At 33.9% G+C, this 19,453-nt stretch overlaps 1 protein-coding gene across 1 annotated transcript; it reads left to right on the top strand.

The window, feature by feature from the left end:
- The first annotated feature begins 1,763 nt into the window (after positions 1-1,763).
- On the top strand, positions 1,764-18,698 carry LOC148270720 (uncharacterized). The gene is made up of 11 exons (XM_088242266.1): positions 1,764-2,252; positions 3,512-3,967; positions 4,104-4,414; positions 6,696-6,946; positions 8,412-8,561; positions 9,906-10,199; positions 10,941-11,109; positions 12,390-12,557; positions 13,599-13,776; positions 16,640-16,818; positions 17,903-18,698. Exons 1-11 carry the CDS (start codon positions 1,779-1,781, stop codon positions 18,087-18,089), a joined length of 2,817 nt encoding a protein of 938 aa, XP_088098392.1. The 5' UTR covers positions 1,764-1,778; the 3' UTR covers positions 18,090-18,698.
- Positions 18,699-19,453: the final 755 nt, after the last annotated feature.

Below are 19,453 nucleotides of genomic sequence, written 5' to 3'. Positions count from 1 at the left end.
ATTCTTACCTATTTCTTTCTTCATTTATCTTGTCAAATCTTTTGGTCTGGTTACGATATTTATGTTTTCTTGTAAAACCTTTAGCTTTAATTGTTTTGGAACCCATTTTTAATTCAAAAACTTTAAAAAATCACAGAAGAAACGTCCCGAAAAATCCGACACAGAAAACACGTCCGTACTCGGTGAACGCCCGAGAGAACTGATACCAAACTGTACGTTTAATATATGATTGATTCTCAATGAAAATACATGATTTTATAATATTAATTACATATATATTTTAGCATTTTTTGAAAAATAAAAAATATATGTAACTAGAAAAATGTGTGTTGTATAAAGAAATGTTAAAAAAAAAATCAATTTTAAAAGTAATATACATAAGAAAGAGCCATTTAGTTTAAACAATTTAACCCAAAATGGACTCTGAAAGAATTGTATTTTACGAAAATTATATGCTTTTTTTCAAAAAACTAACTCATCATCGGCTTAGATAAATAATAGATCTTTCAATAACTACAATAAAACATGTTACAATATATTATCTAAATAAAGATAATTTGTGTTGAAAATGTTGAAAAAAACGAAAAGTGCACTTTTCCTTGCAATTTTTTAGTCAAATAAAATTTTAAAAAGAAATTTTTACTTCATCAGTTTACTAGATAAATGTTTAATCTTTTATGTGGTTTTAAAAAAAAAATGTTATACTTATTATTAGACTCTAAATTTTAGTTTGAAAACTGCCTTTTTTTGCTCCGCGCTGGATGGATCGCCTTAAGTAATACATAAATTGTAAAAGAACAAATATATAAAATAATTGGTTACTCAAAAGGAGCTATTTTGAGTTATTTCCCTATTGAACTAGGTTATCGATAATGTATTATGTTAAACAGAAAATACTAATAAAATAAATAAAACAACTTTGTTTTTAACCACTAATTTTTATTTTTCACCGACCGGTTTCAAAGCAAACAAGCTTCTTTGTCAAGGTTTACGAACCGGTCGGTGAAAATAAAAATTAGTGGTTAAAAACAAAGTTGTTTTATTTATTTTATTATAATGAATAACCACAAAGTTAGTGCTTCAAATATAAACTTTATATTAGAAAATACTAAGTTCGAATATTCTTCGACCTTTCTTCGGTCGATGATCTAGATTTATTGTAAAATAATTTAACGTGTGTGTGTTTCGATCTATGGACGTTATAATAATAATAATGTTTAGATAATTTAAATAGCGCCATTTTTGTGAAAATCACCTCAAGGGCGCTGTACAATAAATAAATATCCCAGCACGTCTTGCAGTTACAGAGCGCATGGACGGTTGGGATTCTAGTTCCTCGTCTCCAATTATGATATATTACAATTATCATATATATGAGCTAGATAACAGCACGTCTTGCAGCTGCAGAGCGCATGGACAATAAGAAATCTAGCCCCTATTTACATTTTTATTTTTAAAATTTTTATTTGACAATGAAGTTTGAGAATTTTGAAAATTGGCAAAAAAACAGTATTTGCGGGAAGTTTTGCTGAGCCACTTTTTTCTCAAAATATCTCATTTTTTGCATGCATAATGACTACACAGCACCGCAATTCGCCGATGTTTTTGGCACAATAAGGGAAGGGTTAAGAATTGTTATAAAATAGTCGCCATTATTATATTGATCGGATCAAACTTTTAAAAAAACATTGTATTTTAGCTTTTTAAGTATTATAATTGCATACTCTTTGAATTTAATTATATAAACTAACATTTCAGCAACCAAACTCAACATTAACATGGGCGCCAAATCCACAAATGTCACAACAAAGCAGATGCTACCATTGTTCCAAGTTATCTCCGATTTAGAGAAGCCAGGAGGCTCCAACACCTCCATACTGACCAACAACTCCAACTATTACTTCGAGAACGTGTCCGTTCTTGGCAGCGAAGACATCATCGTCCACCACTACTCCAACTCGGAAGAAATCATCCCCAAGCAGTTCCGCGGGCTTCCGGATGATTCTGGAAACACCTGCTATTCCAACTCTGAAGAAATAATCCCTAGACAGTTCCACGGGCTTCCAGAAGGTTCCGGAAACATCGTGGTGCAGAAGAAGCGACTCGATGGCGGTGGGAGCAAGAAAAATCTGACAAAACGGAGAAGTAAGAAGAGGCGGCGGTTGAAAATGTCGGAGAGAGACGTAGCGGATTATCACTTCAAGGGAAAGAAAGTTTCGGAAAAAAAGAAAAGTCACAGACATAAAGAATGTGTAAGGATACATAAATTTAATATTCAACACATTTGCATGACACTTTTTTTCACTCATATTTTTGACACTCATAGGATCCACTCATATGGACACATATGAACTTACTTATTTTTTGGAATATTTCACTTCCGATTGGACCATATTTGATGATTTTAAGTAAATCGTATTTGACTAACCGGCAGGGACACTTTTGTTACCGACTGTTTCAAATAAGGACACAATATCTTCTCCTACCATATAATTACTCAGTTTTTTTCTCACTACCAATGTTTTTAAGACCGACTGCTGTAGCCATCATTTCCTAAATGAGAGACACAATTTTGACGGCTATTGCCGGCATAGTTTGTATACAGGGTGTTCATTAAACCCTGTCACATCCGAAACCACGATGATCAGTATGAGCAAGAAGACATATTGGCATATTAAAATATTTTTTTAGAACAAAAAAAATTAAAAAAAAAAAAAATATCAAAAAAATCAGGGAGGGGGAGGGGGGAGTCTGATACTGCGTTGCGCTACCCTCACTTCTCCCCTGCAGAAGTAAGCAACCTTTTGTTTTTTTTTAAATTTTCTTTGTTACTATCTAAAACAGATTCCTTAAAATTAGTAAAGAACATCCTGTATAACCACTTACCAACCTCTCTTTGTCTAGTGGTTTTGAGACTTATTGTTTAAAATAATATCCCTTTAAACAATAATCTAATAACTTTTGATTTCATTTAAAGCCAATATTAAAATGCATCGATTACCTAAAAAAAACTCGCTGAAACACGCTTAATTAACTCGCTGAAACACGTCTTAAACCGTAAAATACTGTGTTTTGAAAAAACTACGTTTTATCCCCAATTTCAATAATTTATATCGGATGCTAATAAAATATAAAAGAAAATTAATATCTCACAATTAGTTTTTTTTTCAGATTTAATTGTAATGTGTAAATTTTTTAAAACAATGATTGTTCATTAGATTTAATGCGAATCACAAAAATCCCACCCTGAAAAATTATGTTTGAAACAAATGCCGTGTTTTGAAAAAACAGTCCTTAATTGTCTTATGGACAATGGAAGGAGGTGTACACTTTAACCGAGAAGGAGACCAATCCTCTTTGACCGATCGTTGTGTTGATTTTAAACTGTTTTTGCAACATCAGGATGGAGTGTCTAGTTACTCTCATATTCGTGTTTTGTGTAATGGGAGGCAATAGCCGGTCACTTACACCATGGAGATATTGTATATATTCTGTTAATTTTATTTCACAGGATTCCCATCAAAAATCTCACAAATCCAAAGAAGGTCACTTGACAGATACGTCTAATAACCACAGTGTTAAATCTGATCAAAAGCGGACTGGTCTCTTCACTGAAATGGCCTTAAGTATGTACAAAGACGAAGGAATTGACATATCTCGCCACTTCAAAAACCTTTCCAAGGAGGATTTCAACTCTGAAACGGACAACATTACCATATTCGACCATTCCGACTGCCCAACGTACGAAGTTCCCAAAGACATCGTCGGCCGAAATGGGCGCAAATCGAGGCGAAAGGGTAAAACTAAAAATGGCGCTATTGTCGTGGAGAAATACGAAGATTCCGCTTCTGGGAGAGTGGCCCAAATTACTCGCAGCAAATCCAAAATGTCTACCAAAGGAATTGTGAGAAATTACGAGGACATGTTGGCCAAACTCCTGGCCAAGTGTCAAGAAAGAGATTTACAAGTAAGAATTTATGTGCTGCCAGGAGACATATTTCTTTTATAAAGCAGATGATCAATTTACATTGCATTTGGTGTAGGAATGCAGTACTCTATGCCCCACTAGGTGTGGAGATGTATAAATTGATGTTTTTTTTCAGATACAAGATAAAGACGGCCATATTTTAAAGATGAAAAACAAAATCAAAGACCTCTTCGTTTGCAACAATCAATTTGCTGACGAGAATGAGTTCCTGAAGCACCAACACGAGGACATGAAGGTCTGTATTGAGCAATACAAGAACTACGCTGCCAGTATGGAAGACCATACTCGAAGACCCGAGTTAGACTGCCCGGGAAGAAGAGTGATCTGTGACAACTGCAGTAGTAATGAAATCACCGCCATCAAAGTAGGAAGATTGAATTCTCAACTATCAGAAGATCTGGTTATGCTGAAAAATGTTGTCTACAGGTATATCTTTCTTGTCGATATTTTATTATAATTATTGCCAGTTTGAAATAAAAATTGTACACTAAATTGCAATGTGAAACATACAAAACGGTGACATACCAGTAAATATAGCGTCCCCCGTGGTGTAGTAATTCAGATCCTCGACATCACACATGGAAGGTTCCGAGTTCGATTCCTGTTGAGAACACGAAAATTTAAAATGTGATTTTTCTCAAGCCTGGGTGCTCTGTGCTGTAATCACCACTGTAATTGGGCCTCCTGACCTGTTGTGGTGTAAAAAAAATATCAAAAATGCTGAAATATAGTACCAGACATCACTATTAATTGAAAAAGCAAAGACAAATATAGGACAGTCAAAAATTCTATACAACGACTTTAACCCTAAAATGTAGACAAATTTAAAATCAACATTAAAAAGCACATAATGGACTACACTCACTAGACAAGACTTAACCCGTAATAATACACATTTTTTTTTATTCAGAGGCGCAAAAAAGTGTTTTTTTTGTTGTTTATTTTTCCATACATATATTTACACAAAATTTTAATTACAAAAATACACCAAAAAAATACGCCTTAAAATTAAGCTATTTATTTTTATTTATTTATTTTCTTTTATTCAGGAAACATACAGTACAGTTACAAAGTTTAATACTTTACACAATTAGACTTAATTCTAATGGACCAGTGAAGTTTCCATATTAAAAAGCAATTATATGCAAGGTTAATTATGAAAGTATAAAAAAGAGAAGGAAAAAGAAAACATAAATGAAAGTTGTTTAAAAATTAAAATTTAAGTGAAAAAAATATATTTTAAGGTTTGTTAGTGAGTATTTACAAATGGAAATAATATTAAAAATGAAGAAAATTTGTAAGAGTAATTAAAAATTAAGAATGGAAATAAAGAATGAAAAACATGCTCAGATGTAAAAATAAAATAAAATAGTAATAACATTTTTTTAAAAAAGGAAAAATATAAACACATATTTATTTTAAGGGATTCAAAGAAACGAACATAATTTGGATAAAAATGCCCACAAAGACTTCAGCAACTGAGCGTGGGCCATTCCTTTCTTAATGATTTAAATGTTTATAGCATATAAATATGGTATGACATAACCATGATGAAAAAAAAAAAAACAAGATTAACATATGCTGATAGAACAAAAGACAGGATTTATTTGTAGTATTTCATTGTAATTTAAAAAAAAAAATTTAAAGAAGGTGTCTATCTATTCCTTCCATGCAAATCCAAGACCTCAAACCTACTTTATTTGATTTAATTTTTTGTAATTCTTTAGGTAGAAGATTGAAAGATCTTGGACCAACATGTAAATGTAAGGAGTGCCTCTGTGCGAACTTAGTTCTGCATCCTAGAACTGACAGTACACTATCGGATCTACTGCTAATCCGATTTCAATTATGTGAATGTTAATCTTTAAAAAAACATTTCGTTATCCAAGTGACTTGCTCTTCGAAGAATTCAGAGTACTTTATTATTCAACAGTATATATTGAGAACGGTAGTGGTTACACACATAAATAGAGACATTTACCTAAGCGTCAACCACAACCATAATACAAGATACTCTAATAGGGATCTGATACTAAGTGAAGGGGTCAACACTGTTCTGGCATCGAGACAACACTATTACGTAGGCAAAAAGGTCCATAACCTTTTGCCAGAATCGTGGAGAGACGGGAGTGTTGTCAAGTTGCGGAAGGTGTTGACCTCGCTCTTTCATGACATTGGTCGTAGGGAGTCAGAAAAGTTGATGCATGCCACGGATTGGAGATTCTTACTGGATGTCGAAAATAAAATATTAAAAAATAGGGAATAATTTTTAAAATATATATTTATAGATGGCAACCATGAAGTTTCGCATAAATAAATTGTCTATGTTTTTATGAATGCATGTATGTGTATGCGCATGGGTGAATGTATGTGTGTGTGTATCTATGTATATATATATATATATGTGTATATATATGTATGTGTGTATGTATATGTATAAAAATGTGAATACAAATAAGTTTATATTTTATTTGTCTGTGCTCTCTATTAATTTGTTAACTATTTTCATATATTAGAATGTAATTGCCTAGCTTGGAACGGGGTATGTACCCTTGCTAGCTGGGCAAAGTGAACGTTAAATTGTATTTTGATAAAAGGTGTAAGTAAATAAATAAATAATCCGTTGAATGCATATTACGAGGATTCCCTTGTCACATAAACATGCAGAAGGAGCGTTAAATTTAATCTGTGTTATTTCCCCTTTTAGATTAAACGTCCAACTTCTGAGGTACCAAGACAAACTACGCACGGCAAAACTTTCGACGTTTGTCAACTGTAATGATAACAACCGCGAAGACAAACACACTCATTCTCCTACTAAGAATATTGCCTCGCAAATAAACGAGGAGTTCAGAGAATTCACCAATGTTCTCTCCGCTGACTTGGAAGGAAAATGTTTCGAGGGCATTTCTATACCGTCTTTGCCAGTATTTGATAAACCTAATATTTGTCCTGAAGGTGAGCTACTTTTATAATTGACAATATTTTTAGCATGTATGTCACTGTCGGAATGTCATTTTAGCCGGAACCCATATTGGCTAGACAGATTACAAAATGGTTGCATATTAAACTTAAATAAACTGAATAGTTAGTACATACAAAATAATTTATTTGTGAATGTAAGTAAGTGCAAATCAATTACTTTCTGTCGTAAAAAAAACCCTATTATGTATGAATACACTATAAATGACATATTGCTCGAAAGGGTGAGCGAAATAAGAGATTTGGGTATAGTGTTTGATGTAAAACTAGATTTTGTTAATCAAATTAACAACATAACAAACAAAAGCATAAAAAAATTAGGTTTCCTGCTTCGCATTGTCAAAGACTTTAATTCACTTAAAGTAATAAATATTCTGTATGTAGCACTAGTTCGTAGTCAGTTGGAATATAATTCCATTGTTTGGTCTCCTCAGTATAAATTACACATTAGGAACACAGAGAGAGAATTCAAAAAAAGTGTTTGAGATTCGTAAATTTTAAATTAAATATTCCCTTAGATAACATAAATTACACGTATTAGACACTTTAAATTTAATTTTATTAGAAGATCTTGATTAAATTTTGAATTCGGAGCTCAATTGTTGTGAACTCCTGAATCTTATTAACTTTAAAATACCGAATCGAGTCACTAGAAGTACAGAGTTGTTTGCAACTACGAGTACATACGTAGGTACTAACTATGCGGGACACTCTCCTATTCCGCGTTTACATTCCTTAGCCAACAAATTTACTTGTGATATAGACATTTTTATTACGACAATTATCCATTTTAAAACGTTCTTAAATGCACTGTTTAAAACTAATTATTAATGTTGTAATAAAACTTTCTTTTTCATACAATTTTTTCTCTGTTTTTGTTATCAATAAAAAAATCTTTCAGCAAAAGGTGCATTGTTTTATTAATCTCTTTAACAATTTTTACAATGTTACTTGACAGATATTCCCGTCGCAATGAAAATATTCTTTCATTTATTTCGGCTGACCGAACGATCAGCCATGATGTTTATTGTGTAAAAAAAGCTAAAGTTGCCATGGCTTTGGGTGAAAAACGGACATCCACTCAATATCGGAAGAAAAAATACAATTTGATGAATATAGTTAATGCGTATTACCTTATTATTAAGATGAAAATACTCAAAGACCCAACGGTGCGCGTAATATCTGCAGAACAGTATTTTGATGCGTCATTTATTTTGTTTATTATTTTTTAATTTTTGCATTTATGTAATTTGAATTGAGGTTAGGTTAGGATAGGTTGGGTTAAGTTAAGTAATAATTACTGTTCTGTGTGCAAATAGGGGTATGATGGTGATGATTAATATACTGTTTTACATGGTATTGCGTGGAAAGTATTCAGCTTGTAATACGGGAGTCTGTTGTATTGTTGAAAGAAATCTCTTAAAATGTCAACTTATTTCAGAGAAGCAAGATTACGAGAGCCATCCCGACCAACACCAGAGAGTCTCAGCTCCTGAGAGGCGACTAAGTTATGCTGAACAGATACAGAGAACTTACTCTATTGAAAAAGAGAATCCATCAGCTTGGGGGGATGTCAACACACATACTTTAGGTAGGTTTTTCTTGTAGCTTGGGATTTATGTATAAGTGAGGCATGTGGACATCACCAAACGCCTCTAGGAGATCCTATCGCTAGCCAGCACTCACCTCCTCCCACGTCCACCCTGCGTTCCTTAGTTCTGCCGAAAATAGCCGAAAAATCGTCATTGACGGCCTTCCAGCGGGACGGCGGGAGCCCGCATATGTGAAGAAGATACAATTTGGATTAGGCTCTCCTGAGGCATCTGCAGCACGGACCCAAGCCAGATCCACCGGCACTCCCTTAAAGCGCTTGTTATGAGGAGGTTGCTGCGTTCATTCTCGGACTTGTTAGTTATGAAATCGAACCACCTTATACCTAATATTCCCCCCAAGCTCTTACTCTCAAAACACAGAAGTTTGGTATTTTGAGTTTTCAATTTTATTTATTTTCAATTTTACTTATTCATGTATATTACAAAATGGAATATCTTAATTCATACATATAGAAATAATTAAAATAAAATTAGGTATATATAAAAATGACACATAAGTATACATAATATCCAAAGAATAATATGTTAAAAAAGTAAGTGAATCTTGTAACGAAAAACTCCCCCAGAGACGTACAAAATGTCAATTTCCAAAGTAATATTGTTCAACATAGAGATAGCCCTTCCAACAGGCATAATCATTGGCAGGTTGGTCCCGTATATTGGAATGTGAAACAGTCTATGCTGACACTGTCTAAGGTAACTATCCGGAACATAAAAGCAAATGCTCCGCATAATTTCAGGGTTGAAAGAAGCGCGTAGTTAAATACACATTCCTTCTGGTCTTCAAACTGCTGTTCACACTTATATAAGTGTACTGGCATTATACATCATCATCAGTGGCGCTACAGCCCATTGTGGGCCCTCAAGAATTTGTCTTTATTCCTCGCTGCGCCCTGCGGCTCTTCTCCAGTTTGTCAGACCAATCGCTCTAATGTCACTTTCCACATTATCCAGCCATCTTAATTTTAGTCTGCCTCTGCTTCGTCTGCCTTCCGGAGTGGCATAAAGAATTCTTTGGGGGTACGATTATCATTCGCTCTGTGCACATAGCCCAACCATAGTAATCACTGGCATTATACAAGAGTCAAACAATCGGCATTTCATTTTCAAACAGCTCTCATCGTGTTAAAAGTTGCTACAGCAATTCCTAGGCGGGTTACGAGCTCTTTGCCGATACAACCATTCTCAGTAACGTGAACCCAAGTTTTCGATTTTTTTTTTTTAATTACAGGTAACTTATTACAAAATATTTAAAGATTGATGAATTATTTATCTGACTTTAGATTTACCAATGTCATTTAAATATATTATACTTTTTCTAGGTCCATTATTAAATGCGTATCAGGAGTCCATAGTAGAGAAGGATCAACTGATACGTGATTACGAAGCCGAATTCAACCGCTTTACTACGAAATTAAAACAGGTCGTGGAGGAGAATGACGCCATACATCTGTCCTCCTCTAAACTGGCCGCCGAGGTGGCGGAGCACAGAAGCAGGAGCGGGTTGGCTATAGCCGAGAGAGACGCCCTGCGAAGAGAATCCGAGGAACTGAAAGAGAAAGTCTTATTACTCGGAGGGAAATTGAAAGAAGTTCACGAGTTATATGAACAAAAAGGTAATTTTTTAATAAAAACTTTGGATACGTTCCTTATCGTGGGAATACTGGCAAAAAACGTTAACTCGAAAATATGCGGATTTGACTTAATGATGCAGTTTTGTAAAGTTTTTAACGCTCTACAAACTGGCAAAATACACTAAGTCATATTAAATCTCATGTATCTGTATTTTTAAAAATAAATTTAATGTTAAGTCGTATACCGGGTATTTTATTCAGGCTAAAAGCTTAAAATAACCTTATATTTACTTAATATAAAATTAAGAAATGGAAAATTCAAAAACATGTTCTTAAATGATCACTTAACATCTTACTATATTTAAATAAGACATAAAAGAGTAAAATTGGAACAAAACTTAAATGTTATAATTAGAAATCAAACACTGATTTGAGTCTACTGAGCACTTTATTTTATTTTTACAAATATAAACATATAAAAATAAAAACTTCGTGACAATTGTTTCGCCTTATTAGGGCATTTTCAAACGATCAAAAAACTTAAATGCGTGATTTCTCAAAACAGGGATTTGAGAGTTAAAGCTTTTTGCCAGTATACCCACGATATCATGTACAAGGCTATGGTACTCTGAAAAAATTGCAATTTATTCTCATGGAAATGGGAAGATTGATCATTGTTTAATTGAATATTGGGTGCCCAGGTCAGAGTTCCACCCTCAAGTCTACTTCGCACCGATGAGTTATAAAGAAGTCTAAGAATTATCATTATATTATTATTTGCAGTGGAAACACTATCCCGTGACTATAATTTAATCCACGAAGAATACTTCCGGTGTAAAACTACCCTGGCCGCCACGCAGTCGCGGTGTCAAGTGTTCGAGGACCAGAGAAAGGGTCTTCAGTCCACGATACCTGCCAATGTTTACAATAACACCGTTCAAGAGTGTAAAAGGTAACACCTTATTACAATTTTTTTTTTTTTTAATTTAAAAATAATTAGACGCATTTGTATAATTTTTTTGATTTTTGTGACGACGGTTCTACTGACAACTTACAATGTATTACTCTGTGATCAACAATCAACATCAGGTTTCTGAACCAAAATGCTACAACAACCTTATTAAAAATCAACAAATACAGTGTCCTATGTACTACTATAAATATATCAATGAGTTAATAATATATAACCACAGACATACCCGTTTCTTCGTTAGGACACCAATTAAACCAACATGCAAACCAACATGCAAAACCCACTATACACCTTCACCATAGTTGTTGCACAAAAATATAAAACCATCACGACATGCACATGCACTGATTAGGGCAAAAATGCACTGATTAAATTATGACGTACGTCTCTAAACCGGTAGACATAGAAAAATCGGTAAGTGGTTAAATACAAATATTTCATAACTAAGTAAATTGTTTGACCACAAAGTTAATGCTTTAAATATTATTATATATTATTATTAATGGTCATGTTATTAAATATTTGTATTCATAATATAGTTAATAATATTTCTTGCTATTCTAGCACCCAAGATTTATTAAAAAAAAATCAAACCAAAAATTATACAAGATTTGCATTAAAAAAATTAACCTGAATATGTTGTAAAAAATTATACAACACATTCAGTAGAAAGTTTAAATAATAAAACATTCTACAGTAAAACAACAAGAAAATCATAAGTACTGTTTCACACAGCTAGGCAAAGTGAACAAAAAACTGTATTTATATATATATTATGAAATGCATGAATAAATAAATATAATTACCATTCACCATCTTTGAAAAAGTTCAAAAGGTTTGTTCTATAGGAACAATACCCTACACTAAATATATCAGATACGTGGGAATAACTATTGCCGAGTTCATGAAATCTGTTTAATACGGCATTACAAGTATACACTGTCCGTGAATTGTTGCTACAAAACGGTGGCACCTGTCTAGTCATTCTTCCAGGCACCCTGAAGTTGATGAGAGATAATAGTTCAGGGCAATCCCATATTGAATTTACAATTTTGAATAAATTTAAAAGGTCTATAATTTTTCTTCTCAAATTTAATGTTTTTAGTAATAAATCGTAATTTAAAAATTCATGACTGATTCTAAGTTTAAAATTTATATACCGTAAGAATTTTTTTTGGACTCTTTTAAGAGAATTTTGGTGACAGTTGTAGTAAGGAGTCATTATATTATGTAAAGTAGTTTATTTTTTTATTTTTAAGGTTATTTGAAGAGTTGAAGAACCGATACGAAGCAGATAAGAGTAGACAGTCCGCCAGGATAGCGGTGCTGCAGCAGAACAATGACAACTTGGAGAGGAAGTTCGTGGAACTTAGTTGTGAGAAGCACAAAGTGGAAACTAAGGCTAAAAACGGGGACAAAGTAGTCAGGTCTGATAAGTGTTGTGTATTTACTTCATCCGTATCTGGTCTGATTTTTATGTTTATTTGTACATGGAATTGTATTTTGATAAAGAGTGTGAATAAATAAATAAATAAATAAATATGTAGAAGTCTCTGGGTCCAAGCGGATGAAGGATTCAGTTCTGTGTGTGGAATAGACCCAGAACCAGAGTGTTTTTGACGCGATGGCTGCTCTCAAGTAAAAATCCTGAAACCGAGTAGTTGGTGCGTTCGCCCACCATGCTAGAGGTTGGGGTCGATTCCCGGGAAAGTTGACTTGAAATATTTTCTTTTAAAGGTGGTTTTTCTTCTATTATTATTTTGTATATTTTTATATTATTATTTTGTATATTGTGTTGATTATTTTGCATAATGTTTTGATTATTTTGCATAATGTTTTGATTACATGTATATTGTTTTAATATGCAAATAAATATTTTTGATTTATATATCGAAGAGTCCCGACTTAACACGGAATTTTCTATCAAGTCGGGACATAAAAAACATATAATTGTGTCTAAAGGTTTCAGCTCTTTAACTTCACAAACATCAACAGATGTAAGAATTGAAGGGATATAGATGTTCAAATACGGGCAGAATAATGAATGTTAAGCTAGGGTTTCCTAGGACAGCGGTGCCCGTATTTTAATGGTCGTAGTGAACGGTGATGCGGTGGACAGCCGTCGTAACGGTGACTAGAGTGTGGTTTCCTAGGAAAACGGTGTTAACAACACCATTTAACACTGTTTCCCTAGAAAACCACTCTCTAGTCGACATTATGACGGCTGTCCACCGCATCACCGTTCACTACGGCCGTTAAGATGCGGGCACCGCTGTCCTAGGAAACCCTAGCTTTACAGTGTGTAAAGTGGCCACTTAAACCAGCCATTAACAGGTCATAAGCCCTGTAGATGCCTAGACTTCTATATTACCTTCTCTTAAATGTTCTTCATCTCTGTTGTAATATGTTGCTATGTTAAGTTTTGAATTTTTTAAAAAAACACCAACTCGCTATTTTTATTAATGCAGAAAATGCCGAAAAGAAGTAGCCATATTACGAGGAGAGCTAGCGGCCACGAGAGCAACGCGAGATTCTGCCAAGAGACGCTCCGGTCAGGCCGCCAACCTGTACAGGCAGATAGCTGTGGAGCTGCAGAAGGGAACCACCGGAGACCACGACATGCAGCAGGTCAAGGCGGAGAAAATTGTAAGTTTATTTCAAACTAATAACAATATTCTTGACATCATTTTATTCTTTGCTCAAACGGTTTTAATAATGACCGTAAGGGTCAGATTTAAGAAACATCACCTCGCATCTTTCCAACAGAAGCAATATTACTGATGATTGAACTGTTAATTCTATATAGTTAGGTAATTCTATTAATATATTTATTTATTTGTCAGTTTGGAGAAATATTTTGAGCTGGTCGCATATCCGTTTGAATTGAGATTTTTTTTTAATATGTAAGGCGGGATGTGCTACTGGAAAAATACATAAAATACCAACCATCAACGGCCAGCTGTGTTGAGTAACTATTTATAGCTATAATATCTTAAACCTCCATGTTTTTATAAAGTAACGTACTATCTGAACAACCTTAGTAATGATGAAATCCGTTAAGACCAGAACAAGTGTTTCTTCCTTAACTTCATTTTACATTATGCATTAAAATGAATGTCGTCTGGGGGTAGCTGGACACTCAAACATCGACGGTTACGAGGCAGCTGATTAACTGGCAAGGCTGGGAGCTGAGACAGCCCCGATAGGCCGTGAACCCTTCTGCGGGTTGCCTAAATGTGCTCTTCGTAATGAGCTTAGGTCATGGGTCAGGAAGCAGAGTGTAATGCTGTGGCAAAAAGTGCCTGGTCAGCACCATGCGAAGGAATTGACAAAGTTTTGCTTTTGACCTAATAAAGCTCAGCCGAAATCAAGTGAGGGTTATCACTAGAGCCCGCCGAGGGCACTGCAGAGTGAACAAACACCGCGCTAGAATGAACCTTTCCCAAACTTCTAGACCAAAAGCGAGAGTTAGAAAATGATTTAGCAACATCATTAATAAACAAATTGAAAAGCAGGTGTTCCAAGTGAGCACTCTGAGGTACACCCGGTGTAACATCAACACTGGTTGATAAATAATTATTTATCCAAACATTTTGTTTCCTACCAGTAAGATACGATTTAATAAATGAGAGTAATGGTTCTCTTATTCGTAGATGTAGGTTCTGCAGTGCAGATGAGGAAACACCTATACACATTCTATGTGAATGTGACGCTTTACATCATTAAAGGAGCCTCATCCTCGGGGGACTACTGAGGATGTCAAAGAGCTCGCCCCCTACCTAATAGTGTGATACATCACAGATCTGGACTTGGAGGGGGAGATTTAGTGAAATGTAAACTCTCGCCTTCCACACAGTAGCCAGGCTCTTTATAGACCCGGGCTTGGAGAGCGAGAACTATTCACGGGGACCCGTCACAATAGATCTTCGCAGGTCGCAGTGACGTCGGGAGCTTGCATAAGCGACCCCCCCAATAAGAAAAAAAATAAGAATGTCGTCTGAAGCTCGCTACCGGAGTAAACGGTTTTTTTTGTATATATTTTTATTGAAGAAGGTAAAACATGAACAGAAAATATAAAAGGAAAAATAATGAAACCCACTAAACCGCGAAACCGGCTTGTCAGCAGGTTTCTTTTTTTTCCTTTACAAAGAGAAACGTTAGAGAAATTATATAAATTTAAAAAGTAATATAAACATTATTACGAACTAAAAGCATACCTATTTTTCACACAAAATTTATTTACAAAAATTAAAATAGATGACATAAAATGATAATCAATATAAAGCCTTGTTACATATTAGATATTTAATATTTTTTTTCTTAAAAGCTTTGTCAACATTTTCTTTTAAAATCATCTTAGGAATATTATTAAAAATTTTAGTAATTGTAAAATGAAGTGTTCTTTGGCCATACTTGTTTACAAACCTCGGTACTGACAAGCTTTCACGTTGTGCTAGCCTTGTATTATGTGAATGTAAATACCTTTTCTGGTAGTTACTATCGAATCGGTATCTAGTAACACATTTGAGCCATAGAATAGCATTTACGGACAGGCACCCTTGTTTTTTAAAAAGTTCGGGTACCTCTTCCTTATCAATTCTAGCTGATCTGTTAATTAATTTAAGAGCCGAGGTTTGTAAAGATTCAATTTTTTCAATGTTGGTTTTACAAGAAAGGCCCCAACTGGTATACCGTACCTAATAATTGATTTCATCGTCGCAAATTTCTTTTTTTATAATAACAGTTTTGTGGACCTCTTCATCTGTGTTACTAACATTTTTATTGTTTTCTCTTTTCTTTATGCGATTTTTTTTATTTCATTTATTTTTTTAAAACAGTGCTGTCTCTTTCAATGGGTTTACTTTTTCTTTTTTTATATTCTTTATCGTCTCCAGTCTCCTTTGAAGAAGAGATGTTTTTTAGATTTTGGGGACTCCCCTCTTCAGTTTCAATTATCTGCTCAGTTTGAGACATTTCCTCGTTTTTGGGACTTTCCGTGACAAATTCGTATTTTCTTATAGTAAAGATTGCCCTATTTTACACGAACGCAATTATCTGACACCAATGTATCAAACTTCCCTACCAGTACCACAGCTAACAGATCTTGTCACATAATATGCTTGCATTAAATGGCATATAATGTAGTAATTATGATATAAAAAGATGAGGCAAATAATACAAATTCAAAACAGGTTTTAAAAAAATACAAAAACAGCGACGGTGACAGATTATAATGACGGCTTTTTTGATTCTGCTAATGATTGACAAATAAGTCTTATTGTTTTTATTGGTACAAAATATTTTATTCTAAACATGCTGCCTATAACTGTCCTTAATCTTTTAAACAATTCGGTAAAATGTTTATTCCATTAAAAAAAATTCATGTAATATTTTTAATAGCCTATAATCCCAACAGGGCCGGGGCTCCAGGGACACGTCTAAAAAAGCAACTTTAATTTTCCTCGTTGCTAGTATGGCTATTCTTATTTCATTATTAATTGTATTTCAGTTGGTGCAGAAGGAAGCCATGAAGGAGTTGGACGCGGTTGAAAACATAATGAAAGAGCAAGACAAAAACTTGGATTTTCTGAAGAAGAGGAGCTCGGCAGAGATAGCGAGACTGGAAGATATGTTGAGGGAAAGTAACGCCACGGTTGAGGCCATGCGGCAGCATATTAACAAAGAGAGGTAGGAAATGTACGAGGCGCTCACAGCTCGAGGAACTTAACCGACATTCAAATAGTTTTAGCAATAGGGAAATCTCACATATTTTTTTTAACATTTTTAAAGCAATATAGGTCTATGAAATACTGTCCAGTAAAAAAAAAATATTTTTGATTATTATTATACTCCTTAAAATATAACTCGATGAAAATGACAGCTGCCAAACAAATGTCACTAGTGATGGGAAATTATTGATCACTGATCATGTACTAATCAAATCGATTTCATCAGTTTTTTCATGCAAACATAAGATTTTTTCCGAAAATTGATATAAAAACGCAAAAACAAGCCTATTATAGTGTGTCTAAGACAATTATTTACTAAAAAATAAGACATAAAATACTTTTTTTCATGAACAACAAACGAATTATTTTTTATGCGATCGATTTATTTGTCTCATCTCTAACATTTTCTCAAAATGACGTAACCTTGTAAGAACGTCGTTAATAATAAGGTTTATTTTAGTTTTTATCACTTTTAAAGCTGATTTTATAAAACTATGTTGATTTATATGTCAAGCATTGTATTGAAAAAATAAATTAACATGCCAGATACGAATGATTTTTCGTATGTCAATATAAATCACCCTTAGAGATTACTACAAAGTTATGTCCTCACTTTTGCTGACAACTGTCAATTTAATCAAGCAACTATAGTAGCATAAAAAATACTTTTAAATTTGTAATTTTGAATTCCCGCAAAAACAGTGATTCCATTGGCCACGCCCCTAATACTCACGATTCATGTTTATTTGTTTCGTGCCATCGAAATTTGTGTAGAACAATATCACGAATCTTGAGGTCTCAACAATCAAGGCCAAACACGTCGTGTTTTTCTACAAATGTATTTTTACTGAATTTCTTTTTTACATTTATGTATAAAAACATTTCTCCATAGTAACCATATTGATTTTGAAAATACAATTAACTATTCTAAATCCATTTCATATATTTTTATCGGTATTCGTAGCATGAGATATTTCTGTTTTGAATAAATGTTAACTTAGCAAAAATTATAACTCCATATATTTATTTGTTTTTTTTTGCAGATTGGAAAAGTATGGCACATCTAGTGGAACAGCACATAAAATTCCTGAAGAAGTGTCTAAAATGCGAGTCGCGATGAGAAACGAAGATATTACTAGAAAGAAACCCCCTCCAACGCATATTATTCCCGCAAAAGGAGGTTTTCTAATACAAAAAGATCGTTCGAAACCAGCTACAAGTGGAAAATGAACACAGCAATAATCATACAAAATTTCATTTTATCATTGTTGGATTGGCGAGCGTATTTTGCTGGTGTGCCCATATCACATTATCATTTCTCCATCCACACCCAATGGTGCATAGGGTACGAAATTAAACTCTAATCGCGGCATATCTAAATTTTTTTTTTCTAGGTTACCTAACCTGATAGAAAAGTAGCCAGAAACTGAAATGCACGCAATGATCCATGAAATGATGCTCGGTGAAAGAAATTAAGAAATTTGGCACCGAACCAGTCATCATTATTTTATTATCTACACCTAATGGTGTATAGGGCACTGCATCGATCTCCAATCGCAGTGTATCGGTGGTCATTTGTAATATACTCAAACGCTGATCAATATTACACTGCTGGAGCCAGTCAAAAGATTACATAATATTGAAGTGAAAAACTGCCCAATCAATAAATATTTAAACGTCAATCTTGGAACAGAGCATGTGACCGCTGGCATGAGAGGCAAGCGCCCTTACCACTAGATCATGAGGTGGACTATTCTCCACTCGATTGATTTTGTGACCAGTGGTGCTAGTGTATAATTAATTTGTACATTAATTAATAATAAAATATAGTCATTTAATCTAGTCCTTTGAAAATATTATTTATTAATAAAATAAAAAATACTGTTCCAAAATCCTTGCAGCTGCTTTTTATTCAACGCAATCCTTCAATCAAGTTTGTCCTCAAAATTCATAATGGAATTTCTTATCTGTTTTATTTGGAAAATTTGGAGTTTTAGAGACTAGAAGGAATGTGTATTTGACTACACATTTTTATTGATTGTTGCGCGGTATTGTCGATAATCCTGAGATTATGATGAGCATCGGTTTGTATGTTCCTGATAATTACCTAAGACAGCGACAGCACAGATTGTTTCATATTCCGATATACAGGACGAACCTGCCGATAGTTATGCCTGTTGGAAAGGCTACCGCTATGCTGAACAACATTGCTCTGGATATTGATCTGTTCCATGTATCTGAAAGGGTTTTCCGGAGCAGGATTCTCCTACTACTTTGACATGAATCTCTTTCATGTATTTTTTTTATTTTTTATAATATGTACGCATTGAATGTATGTTTGTAAAGAATATGTTATATTTAAATAAATGAATTGAATTGAATTTCATCATCATTCCCTTTCCGCACCTAATGGTGCATAAGGCACTGCATTTGTACACCAATCGTCGATACGTCCCGATCATTTTTGTCACATGAAGGTAAGATGATCAGTCATACGCTTCAGGTGCCAGTCCAGGGACTATGGAATATTCTAGAGTAAAAACACCCTTTTAAATAAATATTTCATATCAACCATGTAGGGAATTGAGCCGAGA

This window comes from Micrasema longulum, unplaced genomic scaffold (genome assembly GCF_059751315.1).
Source record: "Micrasema longulum isolate JH-2025_06_02 unplaced genomic scaffold, ASM5975131v1 h1tg003544l, whole genome shotgun sequence".
NCBI classification, from domain to species: Eukaryota; Metazoa; Arthropoda; class Insecta; order Trichoptera; family Brachycentridae; genus Micrasema; species Micrasema longulum.
This window is presented reverse-complemented; position numbering and strand designations above follow the sequence as displayed.